The sequence below is a fragment of the Meriones unguiculatus genome, chromosome 12, assembly GCF_030254825.1.
Source record: "Meriones unguiculatus strain TT.TT164.6M chromosome 12, Bangor_MerUng_6.1, whole genome shotgun sequence".
NCBI classification, from domain to species: domain Eukaryota; kingdom Metazoa; phylum Chordata; class Mammalia; order Rodentia; family Muridae; genus Meriones; species Meriones unguiculatus.
In genome coordinates this window covers 32,121,350-32,139,646 of record NC_083360.1, presented here as the reverse complement: position 1 = coordinate 32,139,646, position 18,297 = coordinate 32,121,350, and the positions used below count along the sequence as shown (strand labels likewise).

Sequence of the window (18,297 nt, the reverse complement as noted above, 5' to 3'; positions counted from 1 at the left end):
GGAAGGTGCTGATAACAATGAGCTCACCTGTTTCACCACCTGCCTGGTTAGAGTCTGACTCATGGCCTCTAAGTTAGATCAACACATTTCCTCAAAAAGAAAATGTGTTCACGACATACTCCACAAAATAATCATAAAGGAAAGACACTGATGTTCTATTATTACTACCAGCTATAATTTCCAATCAGTTAGGGAAGCCCAAAATACCCGCCCTGACAACAGTTCTTCATGCCGACATCCACCACAGAAACAATCCTGCAAATAAGGAAAAGCTTCAAACCCAACTCTCATGTCTTGCCACTTCAGTCTCATTCTCAGAAACAGAACGGCAGGCATCACTGGAGTAACTTGAGGTTTCACTTCCTCGCATATAAAGGCATTACCTGCCTTACTACCTTCAATCAATGCATCCATTCATCTCATCGTGGAATAGCAGGCACCTGCTCCAGTTCTACTGCTTCAAGGAGCCCAGACCCACAGACAAACCCAGTAAATGTCAAGTAGCAACTCAGGCCACAAAAATAAAACCTACTTCATCAATGCCTTCTTCCTCATGAAAGGTACGAGAGAGGAAAAGACAGGTCATGGTGTCTTCCTTCTTAGTGAAGAGGATAAAATCCTTTCCAATCCGCATTGAGCCCCTGAAAGCGAAACAAAGAACAGATTATTCCCAAGAACTCAAAGCTCATCTGAAAAGGGAGCACACCTTCATGGCTAAGCCTATCAGAGGGCTCTCCCAGTCTCGAGGTGAGTTGCACAACCCTTGTTCCCTTCCATTCAGTCAGCACTCCTTGCTGCGCCTTCCTAAGGGTCTCTAATTCCTTAGTCTATAACCTATAACCTCCTTAAGCAAACTTCCATTCTAGATAAGGATTCTCACAATCCTTCTAGAAAATATTCACTCAGGCCACAGGCCCTGGGTTAGGATCCCCCTACCCTCAGCTTATGGCTACAACCCTAAACAAGGGAACTGCTTGAAATCTAGGCTCATGGGCTTCTTTGTAACATCCTCAAATTCCACTCCAGCAGCTGACACCTTGAACACATTATCTTCTTTTGGGCTACACCCTCTTCCTATCCTGTCCTTCCTTCACTAACACAAAATCTCCTATGCCTTCATCAAATGGCAACACTGCCAAGAGAAGAGTCAAAGACTAGTCTCACAGTCCTTCAAGAACCAGTATGACTGCAACATTTACCAAACACAAACGCTAACTTTTTTTTTGATAACGTCATCAGTTCAAAAAGGCCATGTCCAGTAACTCTAGCCATTCTCAACCTGAGAAAGCTTTGCTACTTTAAGCTTATTCTACAGCCTTGAGTTTGTGTTCTATAAGGAAAAAGTTTGAAGCTTGTCAATACAGCAGAGTGATAGAACACTTGCCTTGTGTGTACAAGAATCTGGGTTCAATCCCCCAAAAATAAATCAATGAAAAACAAAACATCTGGCAAAAGTCTAAATGGAATCAATGGCTTCCTTTCTGTTTGGCCATGATAATCCTTCTACAGAACAGGTTCAGACAGGCTTTTCCAGGCAGAACAGGGCAGGGCAGACATATGAAGCAGCAGTAGAAGGACTTTCCACTCAACAATGAGGCTGTTTAGTTTCTTTTTTTCTGAGCAGCTTCTGGGCTTTATGGCTATTATCTCATTAGTCCTTACAACAACCCCTGGAGAAGACAATGGCAGTAAGTCTCATTAATCTCTATATACAATCCAGCCTGGCATGCCAGGCATACAAGCAAATAACATGTCTCACTTCCCAAGTACTCAAGAAAACTCCCAAGACACTCCACAGATTCCCTGAGGGCTGCCAACTCCCCTTTTCCTGAGGACAGGGCTCATTTCCCTAAAATCTCAGTATACTTCCTCCTTCCCAGCAGCTTACGGACAGCATTGCCCTTACTTAGCAAAACTTAGTATTTATATTTAGCGAAACTTTCGTCACACTTTTTTGTTGTTGTTGTTTGTGGGTTAGGCTGTTTCTGATCCTGACTGTAGGGTCTGATTAGCAGCCTTCCTTGCTCAATCCTATGTTCACCACAAGTCACCTCATTTAACTTCTAAACTTTGAACACTAGATGGCTCCAGTTCAATGGGACCTTCAAAAAAGCCCTCAAAACATGTTGATAACTGCATTCTGACTCTGTGCATGTTCTAAGCACTTTCTGAAGTCACATTTATTGGCTCCTATCAGAAGTTAGAACCTCATTTTCTAGGTTAGGAAACAATCAGAGAGGTTAAAGCTGAGCCTGCAGAACTGATAGGACTATCAAGACCTCAGTTTCAGAGGTCTTAGATTACCTTCTCAGAATCTTCTGGAGAAGGGTCCCCCTATGATCATAAACTAGGGAATCTCAAAGCAATAAGAGAACTTGATCCTCAACTATTTGATAAGTATGATCAATTTACAAGAAGCCACAACTTCAGTGACTAAATGGCTGGATTGAGAGCGGAACCTTTGTCTGACCTAAGTGAAATAGACAGTCACTCCCATTTTCTAATCAGAAAGACCTGATTCATATTTCCCCTTTTCACATAAACACCTTTACACCCACAGGCAAGTCACTTTACTCCTATACAACTCAATTTATTCATCTGAGAATGTTAATAAAACCCACTGATCATAGGTTAAAGTGAGGCTTAAGTGATATCATCCATATGAAGTTTAGCACAGTACCTCTCGGCACATGGTAGGTACTTACTAACATTTGGTTCCTGTCCTGAGAACAAATCAAAGCCCCGGCACCAGGCCAATGGTCCCTTTGGAAACACTCTCTTTTCCACACCCAACGTACAATGCACATGAGGCCCAATCAAGGCTGCTGACAGATCAAACCACAACCGTTTCTCAAATAAAACAACAACACATTTCCACAGCAAGGCTAGAACATGACTCATAATTCCACTTGCACAAACTCCAATTCCACTAAATCTTATTCCACCCAAAGGTATGTGCAGCTGGAAGTGAGCATTTCAGAAATAGAACACCCCCCGGGGCTTCACTCGAAACCAGAACACATTCCAAGCACTGAACAAGTGGGAACCAAGGTCTAAGGGATCAACAGACTGAAGGTACTAGATGGGCAGCCTCCTATACGACCTTGCAGGATGTCCACACAGACAGCTTACTACAAAAGAAAAACCCTTTGTTTCTTTTATTCACTCTGGATCCCTAGTGCCTGGCACAAGCATACTGATACACTGTGAAGTGACTCCCTTGCCATCTCAGATATACCCCAGGCCTAGAAAAGATCCACTCACATCCTCAACCACAGAATAAAAATAATCTTCAATAAGGGGAAAGAAAAAGTTCTAGAGAATAATGTTTTAGATATTCATACTACTCAATATACTGAGCAAATTCAGGTGAACAGTTAGTAAACTACCCTCAATCATTACCCCTTTCTGACTCTATTGCTTCAGATTTATAGCCCTAGAGGAATAGACAAAGAGAAGAACAAGAGCGCAACATGTGACGTTTGTGTCCTGCCCTATGACAGGCTTCCAATATACGTACGATTTTAATCCATTGCCATACTGCCCAATTTGGGTGGACTCAGGAGTTCGTTTGGCTGACTTTCCAAACTGTATCACACTGGCAGCATCACCTCAAGTGGTAGACAAGAGAAAATAAAAAGTTAGCATTTCTCTCCCAGACTTCTCAAAGTCAGTGAATCTGAGTCACATTAAATACAAGCATAGCCATGTGCCAGTATGGCTGAATTTCTCTCCAAGGAAATTCAGTCATGAGGTGTATCCTTGCCTGGCCCATCAATAACACCACAGTGTCCTGTGTTGTTACAAGAGCACTGTGAACAGTCCCAGGACTAACCCTCGGTGGTGATGGCTCCATGATGTCATGCAAGCTGATAAATGCATTGTCAAAGGAAAAGGTAATCTAACTGATTTTAGGTTGACATTCATGTTGTCTGAACACCTCCCATGTTAGGACAAGACCCGGCAAACACACAGTGTAATTAAGCTTGAGATGTTGCAACAGGCTTTTCATTCCCCAGGTGGATCTTCTAGCCACAACAGTGAGGTCACAGAAAAGCAACTGTAATTCTCTGCAAAAGAACGATCACCATAACCACTTACTCGGATCCATTCCTGCTCCATCATCCAAAAAGCAAAGCATAAATCCTCCTCGAAGATCCTCCCGCCTCTCTGTAAAAGAAGCAGCTGCCATTACTGGGCTGTTACCTCTTACAGGGCAACAACTTGGGTATGAACAGAAGGTGAACTGAAGTGAAGCCAAGTAAAAAGAGTTAGGTCAAATCTAGTTCTGCTGGTACTAAGCTAGTGGGAGTTAAACTTTAGAGCCCTTGAAGATGTGAAGCTGCTCTAGTGATTTCTAATTTACAACAAAGCTTCTGAGAATCTATTAGAAGGGGCCAGTATTCAACCATATTCAAGACCACTGATATGCGTGGCCTTTATATCTTTCTTCTCTTTATTTGATTTATTATTACATCTGCCCAATGTCATGGATCCCAAGTCATTCAAGTAGTCTATTATGTACCATACCTTATATAAACCATTTGCTCAATAAGGTTCCTTCCTTTGTGATTTAAATCTGAGGTAACATTCAAAATGATGATGCCAGATGGAATGTGAGTATAATGATGGCAGCTAAAAGATGAATTACTGTTTTATATAGGATCAGCTCTAGGTTAAATGCAGAGTATGACTAACTGTAGTCACTGTCATGTCCCCTCCTAGATACAGGACCTTGAAAGGAAGCAAGATGATACAAGATGCAGCAAGAGGTTCTTGGTTCTGGGCTAGCCCTACCTAGTCAGATTACAGTCCCCTAGTAATAAGATACAGAACAGCTGTGGCAGAGCTTCTAGGCACAACAGACTGTGCCGGCCATCCCAGTAAGTAGATGAATAATTTTCTTAGTAACTGTCTTATGTAGCACCAAGTGGCAACTCATAGCAGGTAGTAACAGTGGAGAAAACATTTAAAGACTATACCAATTTTCAAGGTGCCTTTTAACTCAATGAAATCTACATAAACAATGGGAATCTGATGTGCAGGCATAAAACAGAGGGAGGCAGAAGTACAAGCAGGGGACATAAACAAACCATGTAAAGAACCTGTCCAGCACAGATGCTGTTCATAGTCTACTGCTCGGCACAAGAATAAAAGTAACACTTCTAAAAAGGAGGAAGTCTGTATAAATCAATCTAGGGTGAAGCCCAAGGCTACTTTGAAGCCTGCTCCTTAAGGGAGAGACCAAGCTTCACTTCACTTAGTACAATTATCTACCCAGCAAATCTGTTTTAAATGCTTTTTGTCCTCCCCGCAGGGTAAAACTAAGTGAGCCATGACTGCCCTCTGCTAAATAGAAAACTAATGTAAATTAAAATACTGTTTTAGATGGAACACAAACCACAAAGATTTTCAAGTATCACTCAATGTTCAGGAGACTCTCAATACAAATGCCTCTTGAAAGTTCAAGTCCTGGAAGATCCTAGTAGATGAGAACATTTTCCCTAAGGCAGTACCTCTTATCAAAATCTGATAACCCAAGTGAAATGTGGCAAGCAGGAACAAGGGCTTTTTGTTGTTGTTCCTGTCTTTAAAGTATTAAAAGACTCCAAAGTTTCCATTTATAAAAAGCAGTGTCACATGGAGACTCAAATTGGGTTGAGTACGGAGGCAGCACTGTCCTAGGGCCTGCCCAGAGAGGTTTGCTATATACCATGCCATAAAAATTATGTGAAGACTGATTTGGGATTAAAAACTGTTCTGAGCCAAATGTATTTGAAAAATGGCCCCAAACCGCTGAAACTCCTTGAATAATGCTTAAAAAGTTACTTCAACTGTGCATTCAAGTTCTCCTAGTTCAAAGATTTATCTCAAAGTTTTTTTGTTTTTTGTTTTTTTTTTCATGGACAGAAGATTCAGTGTTTAAGAGAACATAGTGCTCTTGCAGAAGACCTAAATTCAGTTCTCAGGAACCACACCCGGTGGCTCACAACCACCAATAATTCCAACTCTATAGGCTCTCTTTTGGCCTCCTTGTTTCCCCACCCCACATTTGTGGCAGAGACAGAGACAGAAAGAAATATTTTTTTAAAAGTTTCTTCATGCATTTTGCAATACTGTTAAGACCACAGTGCCCGGGTTGGCCTAGAACTCCCTATGTAGTAGAGATGATGGAACTGATTTCATACCTCTAACCCCATAGGGCTGGAATTAATGGCATGTACCACAACACCTAGCTCCTTACTGTTCCCATAAGGTCCAGTTATCTGTCTGTAACCATTTATAGTGTGCTCTTTCTTAAATTAAATATTAGGTTCTTAGAGCAAAGACCTTAACTCACCCTCTGGACTTTTCCCAAAGCACATTGATCACTCCATTTATCATCTAACTTTCCTTCTTTTCTTTTTTTTTTTTGAGGGGGAGGGGGGTTTGAGACAGGGTTTCTCTGTGTAGCCTTGGCTATCCTGGAAATCACTCTGTAGTGAGCCTTGAACTCACAGAGATCCAACTGCCTCTGCCTCCCAAATGCTGAGATTAAAGTTATGCACCACTACTGGCCAGCCTGAATTTCCTTCTAAACTTTACCCAATGAAGGTTGTAGAAGAGAACAGAGATGATCTTTTCTTTATAACTTCTTACAAAGACTCAGCTATGAGGATGTGTTCCTTCAATATCACTTAAAGCAGCGGCTCATTTTTCTTTATCCTCTGAGTAATGGTTGGAACAGTCACTGTTTCTTTGAGAGGTGACTGTCAGCACTCCTGCAAGCACACTCAGCTACAGCATGGAAAAGTGGCACCATGTAGGAGATTTAGTAATCATCTTGAAGTCTCTCGCTATACTCCTTTTCTCGGTTACTTTTGTCTAAAACTACACAGTGTGATCCTGTCTAAAACCAAAAACAAATTATAACAAATCCAAAGTACACCTACCACTTTTCAACAAAAGGCTTTCAGAATGTCAGCAGGATAGCTGATATGTAGACGGCCTGAACACTTTCTTTTCTCCAAAAAACTGTAAGTACTTCATCTCTGTGTTTCATTCCTATTTATCAAGTGATTCCATGAAGTGAGTTATCTGGTAACTGTATATTCCACATAAATGCAGCCTTTCAAAAGTTAGGCATGTTGCTCAAAATATGACCAAAAACCTTTCCGATTTCAGAAAACAATGTCAATAAAATTTATCACATTAGCCAAATTAGACTTAAGAATGGATTTCTATTCCATTTTTCAAGTTTTTAGTATCAAAATGATCAAAAAAGATGCTATAAATAATGAATAGACAAAAACCAAACAATTTAAAAAGTAAATAAAAGGTTAATGACAATGACTAAAAACTTTCACTGTTACCATCACTCTGGGAGAAAGATGATCTTACAACGTAAAATCAAAGTCACCTAAGCAAAACAGCAGAGGCTGTTTTAAGCGTCCAGTTTTAAGCCTAACATTTCAAAGAGACAGTCTATGACAGCCATTCTAGTTAACTCCAGATGTAGTCAAGTTGAATCCAGAAATGGAGGGCACACCTGTGAGGGATTGTCTGCTTGCTTTGAAGTGGGTGGATCCACTTCTAATCTGGATCTTGAGGCGGGAAGATACACCTTTAATCTGGGACACACCTTCTGCTGGAAGCCTATATAAGGACATGGAAGACAGAAGCTTTTGCTCTTTGCCTGCTTGCCCTCTCCTTGCTAGCACATCCACTCCTTCACTGATCCATTCCTTCACTGCCATTAGAGTCTGCCTCTTTGGGATTCCAATGTATACTGCAGACTTGCTGGGGCATCCAGCCTTGTGGACTGATGAGCAACTTCTGAATTCTCGGATTTTCTGTTAACAAGTAGCCATTGTTGGATTAGCTGGAGATTCACATTCTATTAAGTTCTGTTACTCTACAGAAACCTGACTAATAGAAATTTTGATACCAGAAGTAGTTCTGGAACAACGGAAGTATAAAGATGAATCTTTTAAGTATCTGTAGCAGGCTTTTCAATTTGCCAACACCTACAATTACCGAAACTTCTCCAGTTACCCCTTCTTCTGGAGAACCCATGGTATGAACCCATGGTACAACCTTAAGGAGATAAATGCATTTGATTATCCTGATTTACTAATTATGAGTAGCAATGGATTTGGTGACCCTGAATATGAACTTTTGACAGTTTAGAGAAAAATAAGGAAAATAATGATGATTGATTTATCTCTGGATAAACTGACGAAGGATAGGGATGAGTTACATGATAAAAATCAACCAGCTTCTAGCATCTCAGATTATGGTGAAGGACAAAAAAAATAAAATTAAAATTAAAAAGAACATAGTAATAAAACTGACCAGGTCTAGATGTGCATAAACAGCCTAAAGGTTTCTAAGTGTGCTCTAGAAAAATCTTCTCTCCAGCAGCCACAGGAGCTCAAGTTGTGGAAAATCAAACTGAAGCCCTCATTATAAGGCTGGCTGAATAACAGTGAAAACTCAAGTCCCAGCCTTGGAGGATGTCCATAGTTAAAGTAACAGCATTAGTTGGTAGAGAATGACATCCTGTAATTTGGGATTGGAATTCGTGGGAGGGCCCTACTGAAGCCAAGAACTTTGAACCTTCCCATTCTCAAGGGTTTTTTTCACCTGAGGAAGTAGTTCTCTCAGCCCATCCCTTGAAATATTGCCATCTTCACCTTTGACTAAGAAAATTAATCCTTCATTGTCTGCTAAACCAGCAGTGACTTTCTCCAAAGGACAAATGGCCAGATGTCTAATTGTTCACTGATTCATGTCTGTAGCCAATGGATGGGCTGGATGATCAGGTACTTGGAAACAACATTGGAAAATTGGTGAGAAAGACATCTGGGGAAGAATAATATGGGTGGATCTCTTCAAGTGGGCAAAGGATGTGAAGATACTTCTGTCCCATGTAAATGCTCATCAAAAGGTGACTACTGCTGCGGAGAAGCTCAATAATTGAGTAGATAGAATGACCTGTTCTGTGGATAGTCAGCATCTTTCTCCAGCCATTCCTGTCACTGACCAATGGGCCCATGAGCAAAGTGGCCATGGTGGCACAAATGGTAGTTATATGTGCGCTTGACAACTCAGATTGCCATTCAACAAGTGACCTGGTTATAGCCAGTGCTGAGTGCCAGATCTGCTAACGGCAGAGACTAATATTGAGCCCCAGATATGACATCATTCCTAGGGTGACCAGACGGCAGACTGACTACACTGGACCACTTCCTCTGTGGAAAGGTCAATGCTTTGTCCTTACTGGAGTAGACACTTATTCTGGTTATGAATTTGCCTTTCCTTCATGTAATGCTTCTGCCCAAACCACCATCAACAGACTTACAGATGCCTTATCCACTGACATGGTACTCTACACAGTATTGCTTCTAACCACGGAACTCACTTCACAGCCAGAGAATGGCAACAGTGGAATCCACTGGTCTTGCCATGTTCCTCACCATCCTGAAGCAGCTGGCCTGATAGAAAGATGGAATGGCCTTTTGAAGACACAGTTACAGTGCCAATTAGGTGGCAGCAGCCTGGAGGGCTGGGGCAGGGTTTCCAGAAGGCAGTATATGCTTTGAATCAGTGTCCAAACAAAATACAGTTTCTTCCATTGCCAGGATCCATTAGTCCAGAAATCAAGAGGTAAAAAGGGGAATAGTTCCATTTACTATATCACACTAGCGACCCCACTAGGAAAATTTTTGCTTCCTGTTACTACAGACTTAAGTTCTGCTGGCCTCGAAGTTTAGGTTACAGAGTAGGGAAAGTTCCTGCTGGGAGCTACAACAAACAACCTTTGAACTGGAAGCTCAGACTTCCCCCTGATAACTCTGGGCTTCTGATGCCCTTAGGCCAACAGGCTAAGAAAGGAATAACAGGGTTAGGAGTGGTGACTGGTCCTGATTACCTTAACCAGGGCATTGGATTGCTTCTCCACAATGGAGGAAAGAATGATTATGTCTGGAGTGCAGGAGATCCTTTAGGGTGTCTCTTGGTGCTACCATCTCCTGTGATTAAAGTCAATGGGAAATTACAACCTAATCCAAGCAGGATGACAAAGGGCACAGACCCATCAGGAATAAAGGTGGGTCACTCTTCCAGGAGGAAAAAAAAGACCTGCTGAGCTTTTGCCAAGGGTGGAAGAAATACAAAAAGAGCAATTAAGTAATTATAAATACCAGCTAAAGCCACAATGACCAGTTACAGAAATGAAGATTATAGTTGACATGTTATATTCTGTTAAGAACGTGTATGTACAGATATGTTTGTTTTCTTTCAATTTCCTTGTCATGTTATGTAACATCAATTAAAAAAGATCAATGGTTATCATTTGAGCTACCAAAAGAATGTCCCCCAAGGGACACCGCCACCTATTCTAAATTTATAAGTTTGAGGTTATACAAGGGATAGTTATATCATATTAGGTGTAAATGTGACCTGGTTAAATATATAATGTGTTTGCAATTGTATGTGGGATAGTTATATGTATGCATTATTAAAACCTGGTTATTGTTTTCATCTAGAAATTAATCAAGACATAAATATGATTTGAGTGTCAAGTTGACAAGGGGTGGACTTAGGATGGCTTTTCTTGATTGTCAATTTGACCACACCTGGAATTAACTGAAATCTAGAAATGGAGGGCATACCCATGAGTGATTTTCTGCTTGGTTTGAGGTGGGTGGATCCACTTCTACTTTATTTTGTATTGGTGTTGTTTTGTTTGTTTTTTACTGAGACAAGAGTTTCTCTATGTAGCCTTGGCTGTCCTGGACTCACTTTGTAGACCAGATTGGCCTTGAAATCAGAGATCTACCTGCCCCAGCCTCCCTGAGTGCTGGGATTAAAGGCATGTGCCACCAAGCCTGGCATCATCATCATCATTATATAATCTGGGCCACTGAGGTAGGAAGACACATGACTTTGACCTGGATCTTGAGGCAGGAAGATACTTTAATCAAGGCCACACCTTCTGCTGAAAACCTATATAATAAGGACATGGAAGACAAAAGGTTTTGCTCTTTGCCTATTTGCCTTCACCTTGCTAGCACATCCATTCCTTCAGTTACGCTAGAGAACACCAACCAAAACATGGTCTCAACATCTCTATAAACCAACTATCTAATGTAACTGATAGCAGCAACCTTCCAGGGAGGAATCTCTGCTACCAAGAGTAGTGAAGGACTAATTCCAACAAGATATTGCCTGGCAGAAAGATGACTAATACTGGGTTATTTTACTTCCCACTATTCTGTTCCCCTACTCTTATAAATCTCCTGGGTTCTAAGACTTATATGATCAGAGCCTGCCCCATTTCTACCTATAACATGAAGTAATTCTGCCATCTCCAGGCTCCAGAAACCGGTTACTTCCCACTCACTTCTTTGACACAGTTGAAAAAAAAAGTTAAGAAAAAGAAAACTTAGCAATAGAAGGTCTAAAGTCTGGCTTACCAGCATAAATGTCTATCCTCGTAGCATCAGCATCTCTGCAAAATTAAAGGGGGGAAAACCTTGAGCTACAAATAAAAATATTAAGTATCAATCAGCAAAATACAAGTATTTTAAGTGGAATCCATACTATTTTGACTTGTTCAAGCTATGAAAAAGGCCATATATAAGTTTTGTTTTTACACTTGATCACACAATTTCCCTGACATATGTATGAACTATTTCAAGCTATTTCAATATTCCAAACTATTTAAGATACATGGCACACAGGTCCTCGATACAGTTTTACGAGTTTCATACATCCTAGTATCTCCATGCTCACTCTGTAGCTAAGGATGACTATTGCAGACTCCTGAGTCTTCATTGGTAAAAATCGAATGGTTGGTGGTTGGGATTTTCATTCTTTTAAAACAGATGAACTTGAACTTCAGATCTTAGTGCTTCAACTTCCTAAACACTGAGAATATAGCCGGGCATGGTGGCGCACACATGTAATCCCAGCACTCGGATCTCTGAGTCTGAGGCTAGCCTGGTCTACAAAGTGAGTCCAAGACTGCCAAGACTACACAGAGAGAGAGAGACCCTGTATGGAAAAAAAACAAACCAAACCAAACACCACATTGGGAATATAAGTGTGTCCCACCATGCTCAGTTTACAGTGCTAGAGATGGAACATAGAATTTGTGCATGTTAGGTACATATTTTACAAACTGAACTACATGCCCAACCTCTCTGGATATATTCCTTAAATCTTGATTTCACTGTAAGAATTGTTTATGGTTCAGTAAGAATATTACTTGTCTGTGTGTATGTGTACATGTTCATATATGTACACATATGAGTGTACCTGGGCAAGTATGCATGTGGAGACCAAAGGTTGATATTAGGTGTCTTCTTTCATTGCTCTCCACTTTATACATTTATTTAATATCCTGTGTGCTAGTATGCTGGTCATGGAGCATATGAGATCAGAGGAAAATTTGGAAGAGTTGGTTCTTTCCTATCATGTATGTTCAAAATGGTCATCAGCTCGGCTGCAGACCACTGAGCTATCTCATTGGAAGTTCTACCTTATTTTTACTGAACCTAGTTTTTAAAAATTCAGTTAAACTGTCTAGCCAGCCAATGTCAGGGATTTTCTTGTCTCCTCATCCTCAAGCATTGGAGTTACAAGCATATACTCTCAGTCCAGGCTTTTACAAGTGCTGGGGACTCAGGTCCTCATTCTTGAATGGCAGCCATTCCTAGAGCACAAAATATTTCCCTTTACACACTCAAAAAAAAAAAAATTCAAATACTTATTCCCTTTCACTCACTTCACTGCAACCACAAAAAGATATTCCAACTTTTCTATTTTTCCTTCTTACCAACATTTGAAAAGATATAATCCACCATAGGCCTCATGGCATAAACACTGTAATGAATAAATCAATTCCTGAGCCCACAATCTTTTATTATTATTATTACAATTTATTCACTTTGTATCTCAACTGTAGGCCCTTCCCTTGCCCCTCCCCAAGTCCACTGATAAGGGTGATCCTTCCCTCTACATGATCCTAGCCTGAAAGGTCTCATCAGGAGTCTGCATCGTCTTCCTCTGTGGCTGGAAAGGCTGGCTCCCACCCCCTAAGGGGGAGGTGATCAAAGAGCCAGTCACTGAGTTCATGTCAGAGACAGCCCCTATTACCCTTCCTAGGAAGTCCATTTGGACACTGAGTTGCCATGGGTTACATCTGTGCAGGGGTTCTATGTTCTATCCATGTGTGGTCTTTGGTTGGAGTATCAGTCTCAGAATCCCTGGGCTCAGATTTTTTGGTTCTGTTGCTCTCCTTGTGGAGCTCCTGTCTCCCCCCCACCTCCCCGCCCTGCCCCGAGGTCTTTCTATCTCCCTCCGTTCATAAGATTCTCTGTACTCTGCCCACAGTTTGGCTATGAGTCTCAGCATCTGCTTTGATACCCTGCTGGATAGTCTCTCAGAGGTCTCTGTGGTAGGCTCCTGTCCTGTTCCCTGCTTTCTCCTTCTTCTGAGGTCCACTTGCCTTTATGAATGCAGATTTAGCATCTTACACCCAGGGTCTTTCTTCTTGCTTAGACTCTTTAGGTGCACAGATTTTAGCATGTTTATCCTACATTATAGGTCTAATATCTACTTATAAGTATATACCATGTGTGTCTTTCTGCTTCTGGGATACCTGAGAATGATCTTTTCTAGTTCCCACCATTTGCCTGCAAATTTCATCATTTCCTTGTTTTTAATTGCTGAACGGTATTCCATTGTATAAATGTACCACAATTTCTGTATCCATTCCTCAACTGAGGGACATCTGGGTTGTTTCCAGATTCTGGCTATTACGAATAAAGCTGCTACGAAAATGGTTGAGAAAATGGCCTTGCTGTATACTTGAGCATATTCTGAATATATGCCTAGGAGTGGTACAACTGGATCTTAAGGTAGCACTATTCCTAATTGTCTGAGAAAGCACCAGATTGATTTCCAAAGTGATTGTACAAGTTTACATTCCCACCAGCAATGGAGGAGGGTTCCCCCTTCTCCACATCCTCTCTAGCATGTGTTGTCACTTCAGTTTTTGATCTTAGCCATTCTGATGGGTGCAAGGTGCAATCTCAGGGTTGTTTTGATTTGCATTTCCCTGATGACTAAGGATGCTGAGCATGTATGTCTTCAAGTGTTTCTGTCATTCTATATTGAGAATTCTCTGTTTTGCTTTGTACCCCGTTTTTAAATTGGATTACTTGATTTGTTGCTGTTTAACTTATTGAGTTCTTTATATGAGCCCACAATCTTATCTTCCCTATTCTTGAAAGAAATCTCATTAGATTCCAGCATCATCTGAAATCATACAAATCTGATTATGCATAATGACCTCTTGAAAGGCCTGGAGTTACATTAGTGCAATTCTATCAACTACAGATAAACAAACACACACTTTCATTGATTTTAAATGAAAAATAAATTCTATTAAAAATTCACAGAGCTCTGGGAATGTAGATTAGTGGTACAGTACATGCTTAGTACACTTGAGGCCTGGGTTCAATTGTAGCACCAAAACCACAAAAAAACTAAAAAAAGATATGCAAACCTATCTATGTACCTATGTATAAGCATACTCTAAAATATGAGGCTGAGAAACTGAGGATGTAGTTCAGTTGGTACAGTGCTGGCTTAGCATGCATGAAACACTGGGCTCAATTTCCAGCATGGAGAAAAAGAAGAATGAGGAGTTTAAGGACATTCTGCTCTGGGCTACATGAGACCCTATCTCAAAACATTATCTGCTGCAGCAGTACACTTTAGTTGCATTAAGTTAATAAGCAGCAATTCAAACATAATTAAGTTAACTTTTTTAATTGCATGGGAAAATTATGAACTAATCAAGATTAAAACAAAATATGAATTTTGTAGTTAAATAATGTGTCATCTAGTACATTTCCATAGGCAGGTAACAAGCATATAATAACAAAAGCAATGATAAAAGTCAAATATGATAACACACATCTGTAATGGCAACACTTAAGAGACTGAGGCAGGAGGATCTTATGCTATACAGTAAGGCCTGTCTCAAAAGACAGACAAAAAGTACTAACAGTGTATGTCAGCTATACAGACATTACAAATTATAAGTTCAATAATGAGGATGTTTCAAATTCTACCATCAACTCCTACCCTCTTCTTCCTACATTAGTTATCAACATTAGTCAATAAATGTTTGAATTTTATTTTACATTCAATACAACTAAGACAATATTTTCATAATATAACTATAAATAGAATCTTATTTTTGAACTTAATTCTTTGTGAACAACATCAAACTTTTATTTGGTCTTATACAGTAATATGAGTATTCTTCCAACACTACAAACATAATGTAAGAAAGGCTGAAACATGATTCCTTCCAAAAACTGCTGCTAACAATGGAAGAGTCTAGACCAGGCATAGTGGCACACAGCACACAGCATATGAGAGGCAGAGATCAGAAGATCTCTGTAAATTCAAAGTCAGCTTGGTGTACACAGTGAGAACCAGGATAACCAGTTACATAGTGAGGTCCTGTCTCAAAAATAACAAATAAAAAAAAAAAAAAAAACCCACAATGGAAGACATTGTTTAAAGAGCATCTACTTGCAATAAAACATGTATTTGGGAGATGTAAAACTCTGGCCTAGTTTTAAAGACATTCAGTGGTATGGGGCAGCATAAATGAATATTCTTTTTTTAGTAATTTATTTTTATTAATTATAACTTATTCACTTTGTATCTCAGCTGTAGACATCTCCCTCATCCCCTCCCAATCCTGCTCTCCCTCCTCTTTTCCTCCTTTGTCCCTCCCCCAGGCCACTGATAGGGGTGATCTTCCTCCCCTTCCATAGGACCCTAGCTTATCAGGCCTCATCAGGACTGGATGCACTGTCTTCCTCTGTGGCCTGGTAAGGCTGTTTCCCCTCAGGGGAGGTGATTAAAGAGCCAGTCACTGACTTCATGTCAGACAGCTCCTGCTCCCCTAACTAGAAAACCCACTTGGAGACTAAGCTGCTATGGGCTACATCTATGCTATCTGCATGCATGGTCCTTAGATGGAGTATCAGTCTCAGAAAAGACCCCTGGGCTCAGAATTTTTGGTTCTGTTGTTCTCCTTCTGGAGCTCCAGTCCCCTCCAACTTTTCCATCACCCCCTTCTTTCATAAGATTCCCTGTATTCTGCTCAAAGTTTGGCTATGAGTCTCAGCATCTGCTTTGATATTCTGTTGGATAGTCTTTCAGAGGCCCTCTGTGGTAGGCTCCTGTCCTGTTCTGTTTGCCTTTCTGAATGTGGATTTAGCATCTTACCCAGGGTACTCCTTCTTGCTTAGCTTCCTTAGGTATACAGATTTTAGTATGTTTATCCTATATTGTATGTCTAATATCCACTTATAAGTGAGTATATACCATGTGTATCTTTCTGCTTCTGGGATACCTCACTCAGGATAAAGAACAATTTAATATTATAACCTATATATCTCATTAGTTTGACTCTCAAGTTCCTATCTTAATGCCTACTTCTCACAATTACCTCACTCTAATACACAAGGGACAGTGGTTTGGAAGTGGTTAGTTTCCTATTTGTAGGCTAGATTACAAAGAGTAATGGATGAATTTAAGGCAATGAAGAAAAGTGTCAATTATTGTCCTAATAAAAATACTTGCTAACAAGTCTCTCAGGAGTTGCAACAAATATAACAAAAACTTTTTTTTTTCCAAGTCATCAGAGAGCAAAGGTCCTGATGATCCATAAAGTTTCCATTCCAAGCAATTACAGACTGGAAGACTACATACCTTGCATTATCAACCAGTTCAGCAAGAGCACCAAACAAGAATTCATGAGTGGTTCTGAAATAATAAATTTTAAGAATCAATAAAAGAATTATGAACTAAACATAAGCCTTAAACTTATAATAACATTTAAGCAGTTTTAGAAAAAAACCCAAAGTCCTCATGTGCAGTATTGATATCCACTACTAAATTTAAACTTCTCCATAACATAAGCATTTCTAGAGCTAACTGCTCTCGAATCAAGAGCTGACATTTATTCAGAAATATTTATTCTTCCCATTTTTGAGAACCCTCGCCCCTTAAACAATATTTAAATTTCTACATGACTGTTGAAAGTAACAACAGTCTATCTAAAAGGGAAAATACCTTTATTTATCTTTCATTGCTTTAAGCAACTAAGAGTTTCTACACTGGAGGAATTGGAAACATACATCCTAACAGGTAAATATCTTTAATTCTGAATAGATATATTTACTAAACCCAAACTTGCAGAAGCTTCTAGAAGAGAAAACTGAAGCCTCTACTTAAAAAACTAATCTTCCCAGAAGATTACATCGAATTTTTATCCTTCCAGAAGAATTTGATTTAAAAACAAACAAAAAATCCTAGACAAAGACCTGGTTTTAGCCACCATCTAAGAAAGTCAAAATTATCTATAATATCTCTCTTTGAAATAAGTATTTTTGTTTATCAGGGGCACAAAAGGATGAGTTTCCTCTTTGCACTGGTACAAATCACACACAGGTATTTATAACACAAAATACTAAAAGGTATGCTCTATTTACCCTTTCTTAATTCATGTAATTTCCTACAACAGTCTTCATTAAATATAAAGTAGAAAAGGTCTACATAGAACCATAAAGAAAACCAGCTTGACTTTTAAAGTAAATAGAAAGTAACAAACTATAATCAATTTTCATAAATTATTGGGTTTTTTTCAGTTTTAGTCAATAGTCAAGGTGACATTTTCTAAAAATTGAAATTGAAATATAACACTAATACCTAGCATTTAATATCTCGGACTACTTAAATTGTTTTAGACACACGGTAAATCATTTGTTTATAAAAACTCCTAACGTAACTATACAGGAAAACTGATTTTCATCAGCTAGTCTTCATTTTTTTTAATCATGAACTTTTAATAACTGTTTAACTATCACTTCCTAGATTTTAGTAAGACAATATCTTCCATGAGATCAGTGAATGTATCTGTTGCTAATCCAAAGGCAGTAGGACCAAGAAATATGTTGTAGCAATACAGACTTTTCTTTTTCTTTTTTTTTTTTTTTAAATCACCGATTCACTTATGGAATGGAGTTCAAATTCTTTTGGCTAAAACCCAAATGTTAAGTATTTCACATGTAAGAATAAAACTTCTACAAGAAAACCTCCCTTAAAAAGCCATCTCTTGGGCTTTTTAAGAGGTTAAGAGCACTGGCTGTATATCCAAAGGTCCTGAGTTCAACTCCCAGTGACCATATGGTGGCTCATAATCATTTATAATGAGATCTG

At 39.6% G+C, this 18,297-nt stretch overlaps 1 protein-coding gene across 1 annotated transcript in view; it reads right to left on the bottom strand.

Annotated features, from left to right (window-relative positions):
• Morc2 (MORC family CW-type zinc finger 2) overlaps positions 1 to 18,297 on the bottom strand; it is a 47,978-nt gene that overhangs the window by 22,448 nt on the left and 7,233 nt on the right. Inside the window, exons 2-6 of the mRNA XM_021652247.2 lie at positions 16,789 to 16,842; positions 11,460 to 11,494; positions 4,102 to 4,170; positions 3,521 to 3,611; positions 533 to 641 (exon numbers count right to left, since the gene is read on the bottom strand). Of these exons, the coding sequence (XP_021507922.1) occupies positions 533 to 641; positions 3,521 to 3,611; positions 4,102 to 4,170; positions 11,460 to 11,494; positions 16,789 to 16,842 (358 nt within the window). The remainder of the gene's footprint in view (positions 1 to 532; positions 642 to 3,520; positions 3,612 to 4,101; positions 4,171 to 11,459; positions 11,495 to 16,788; positions 16,843 to 18,297) is intronic.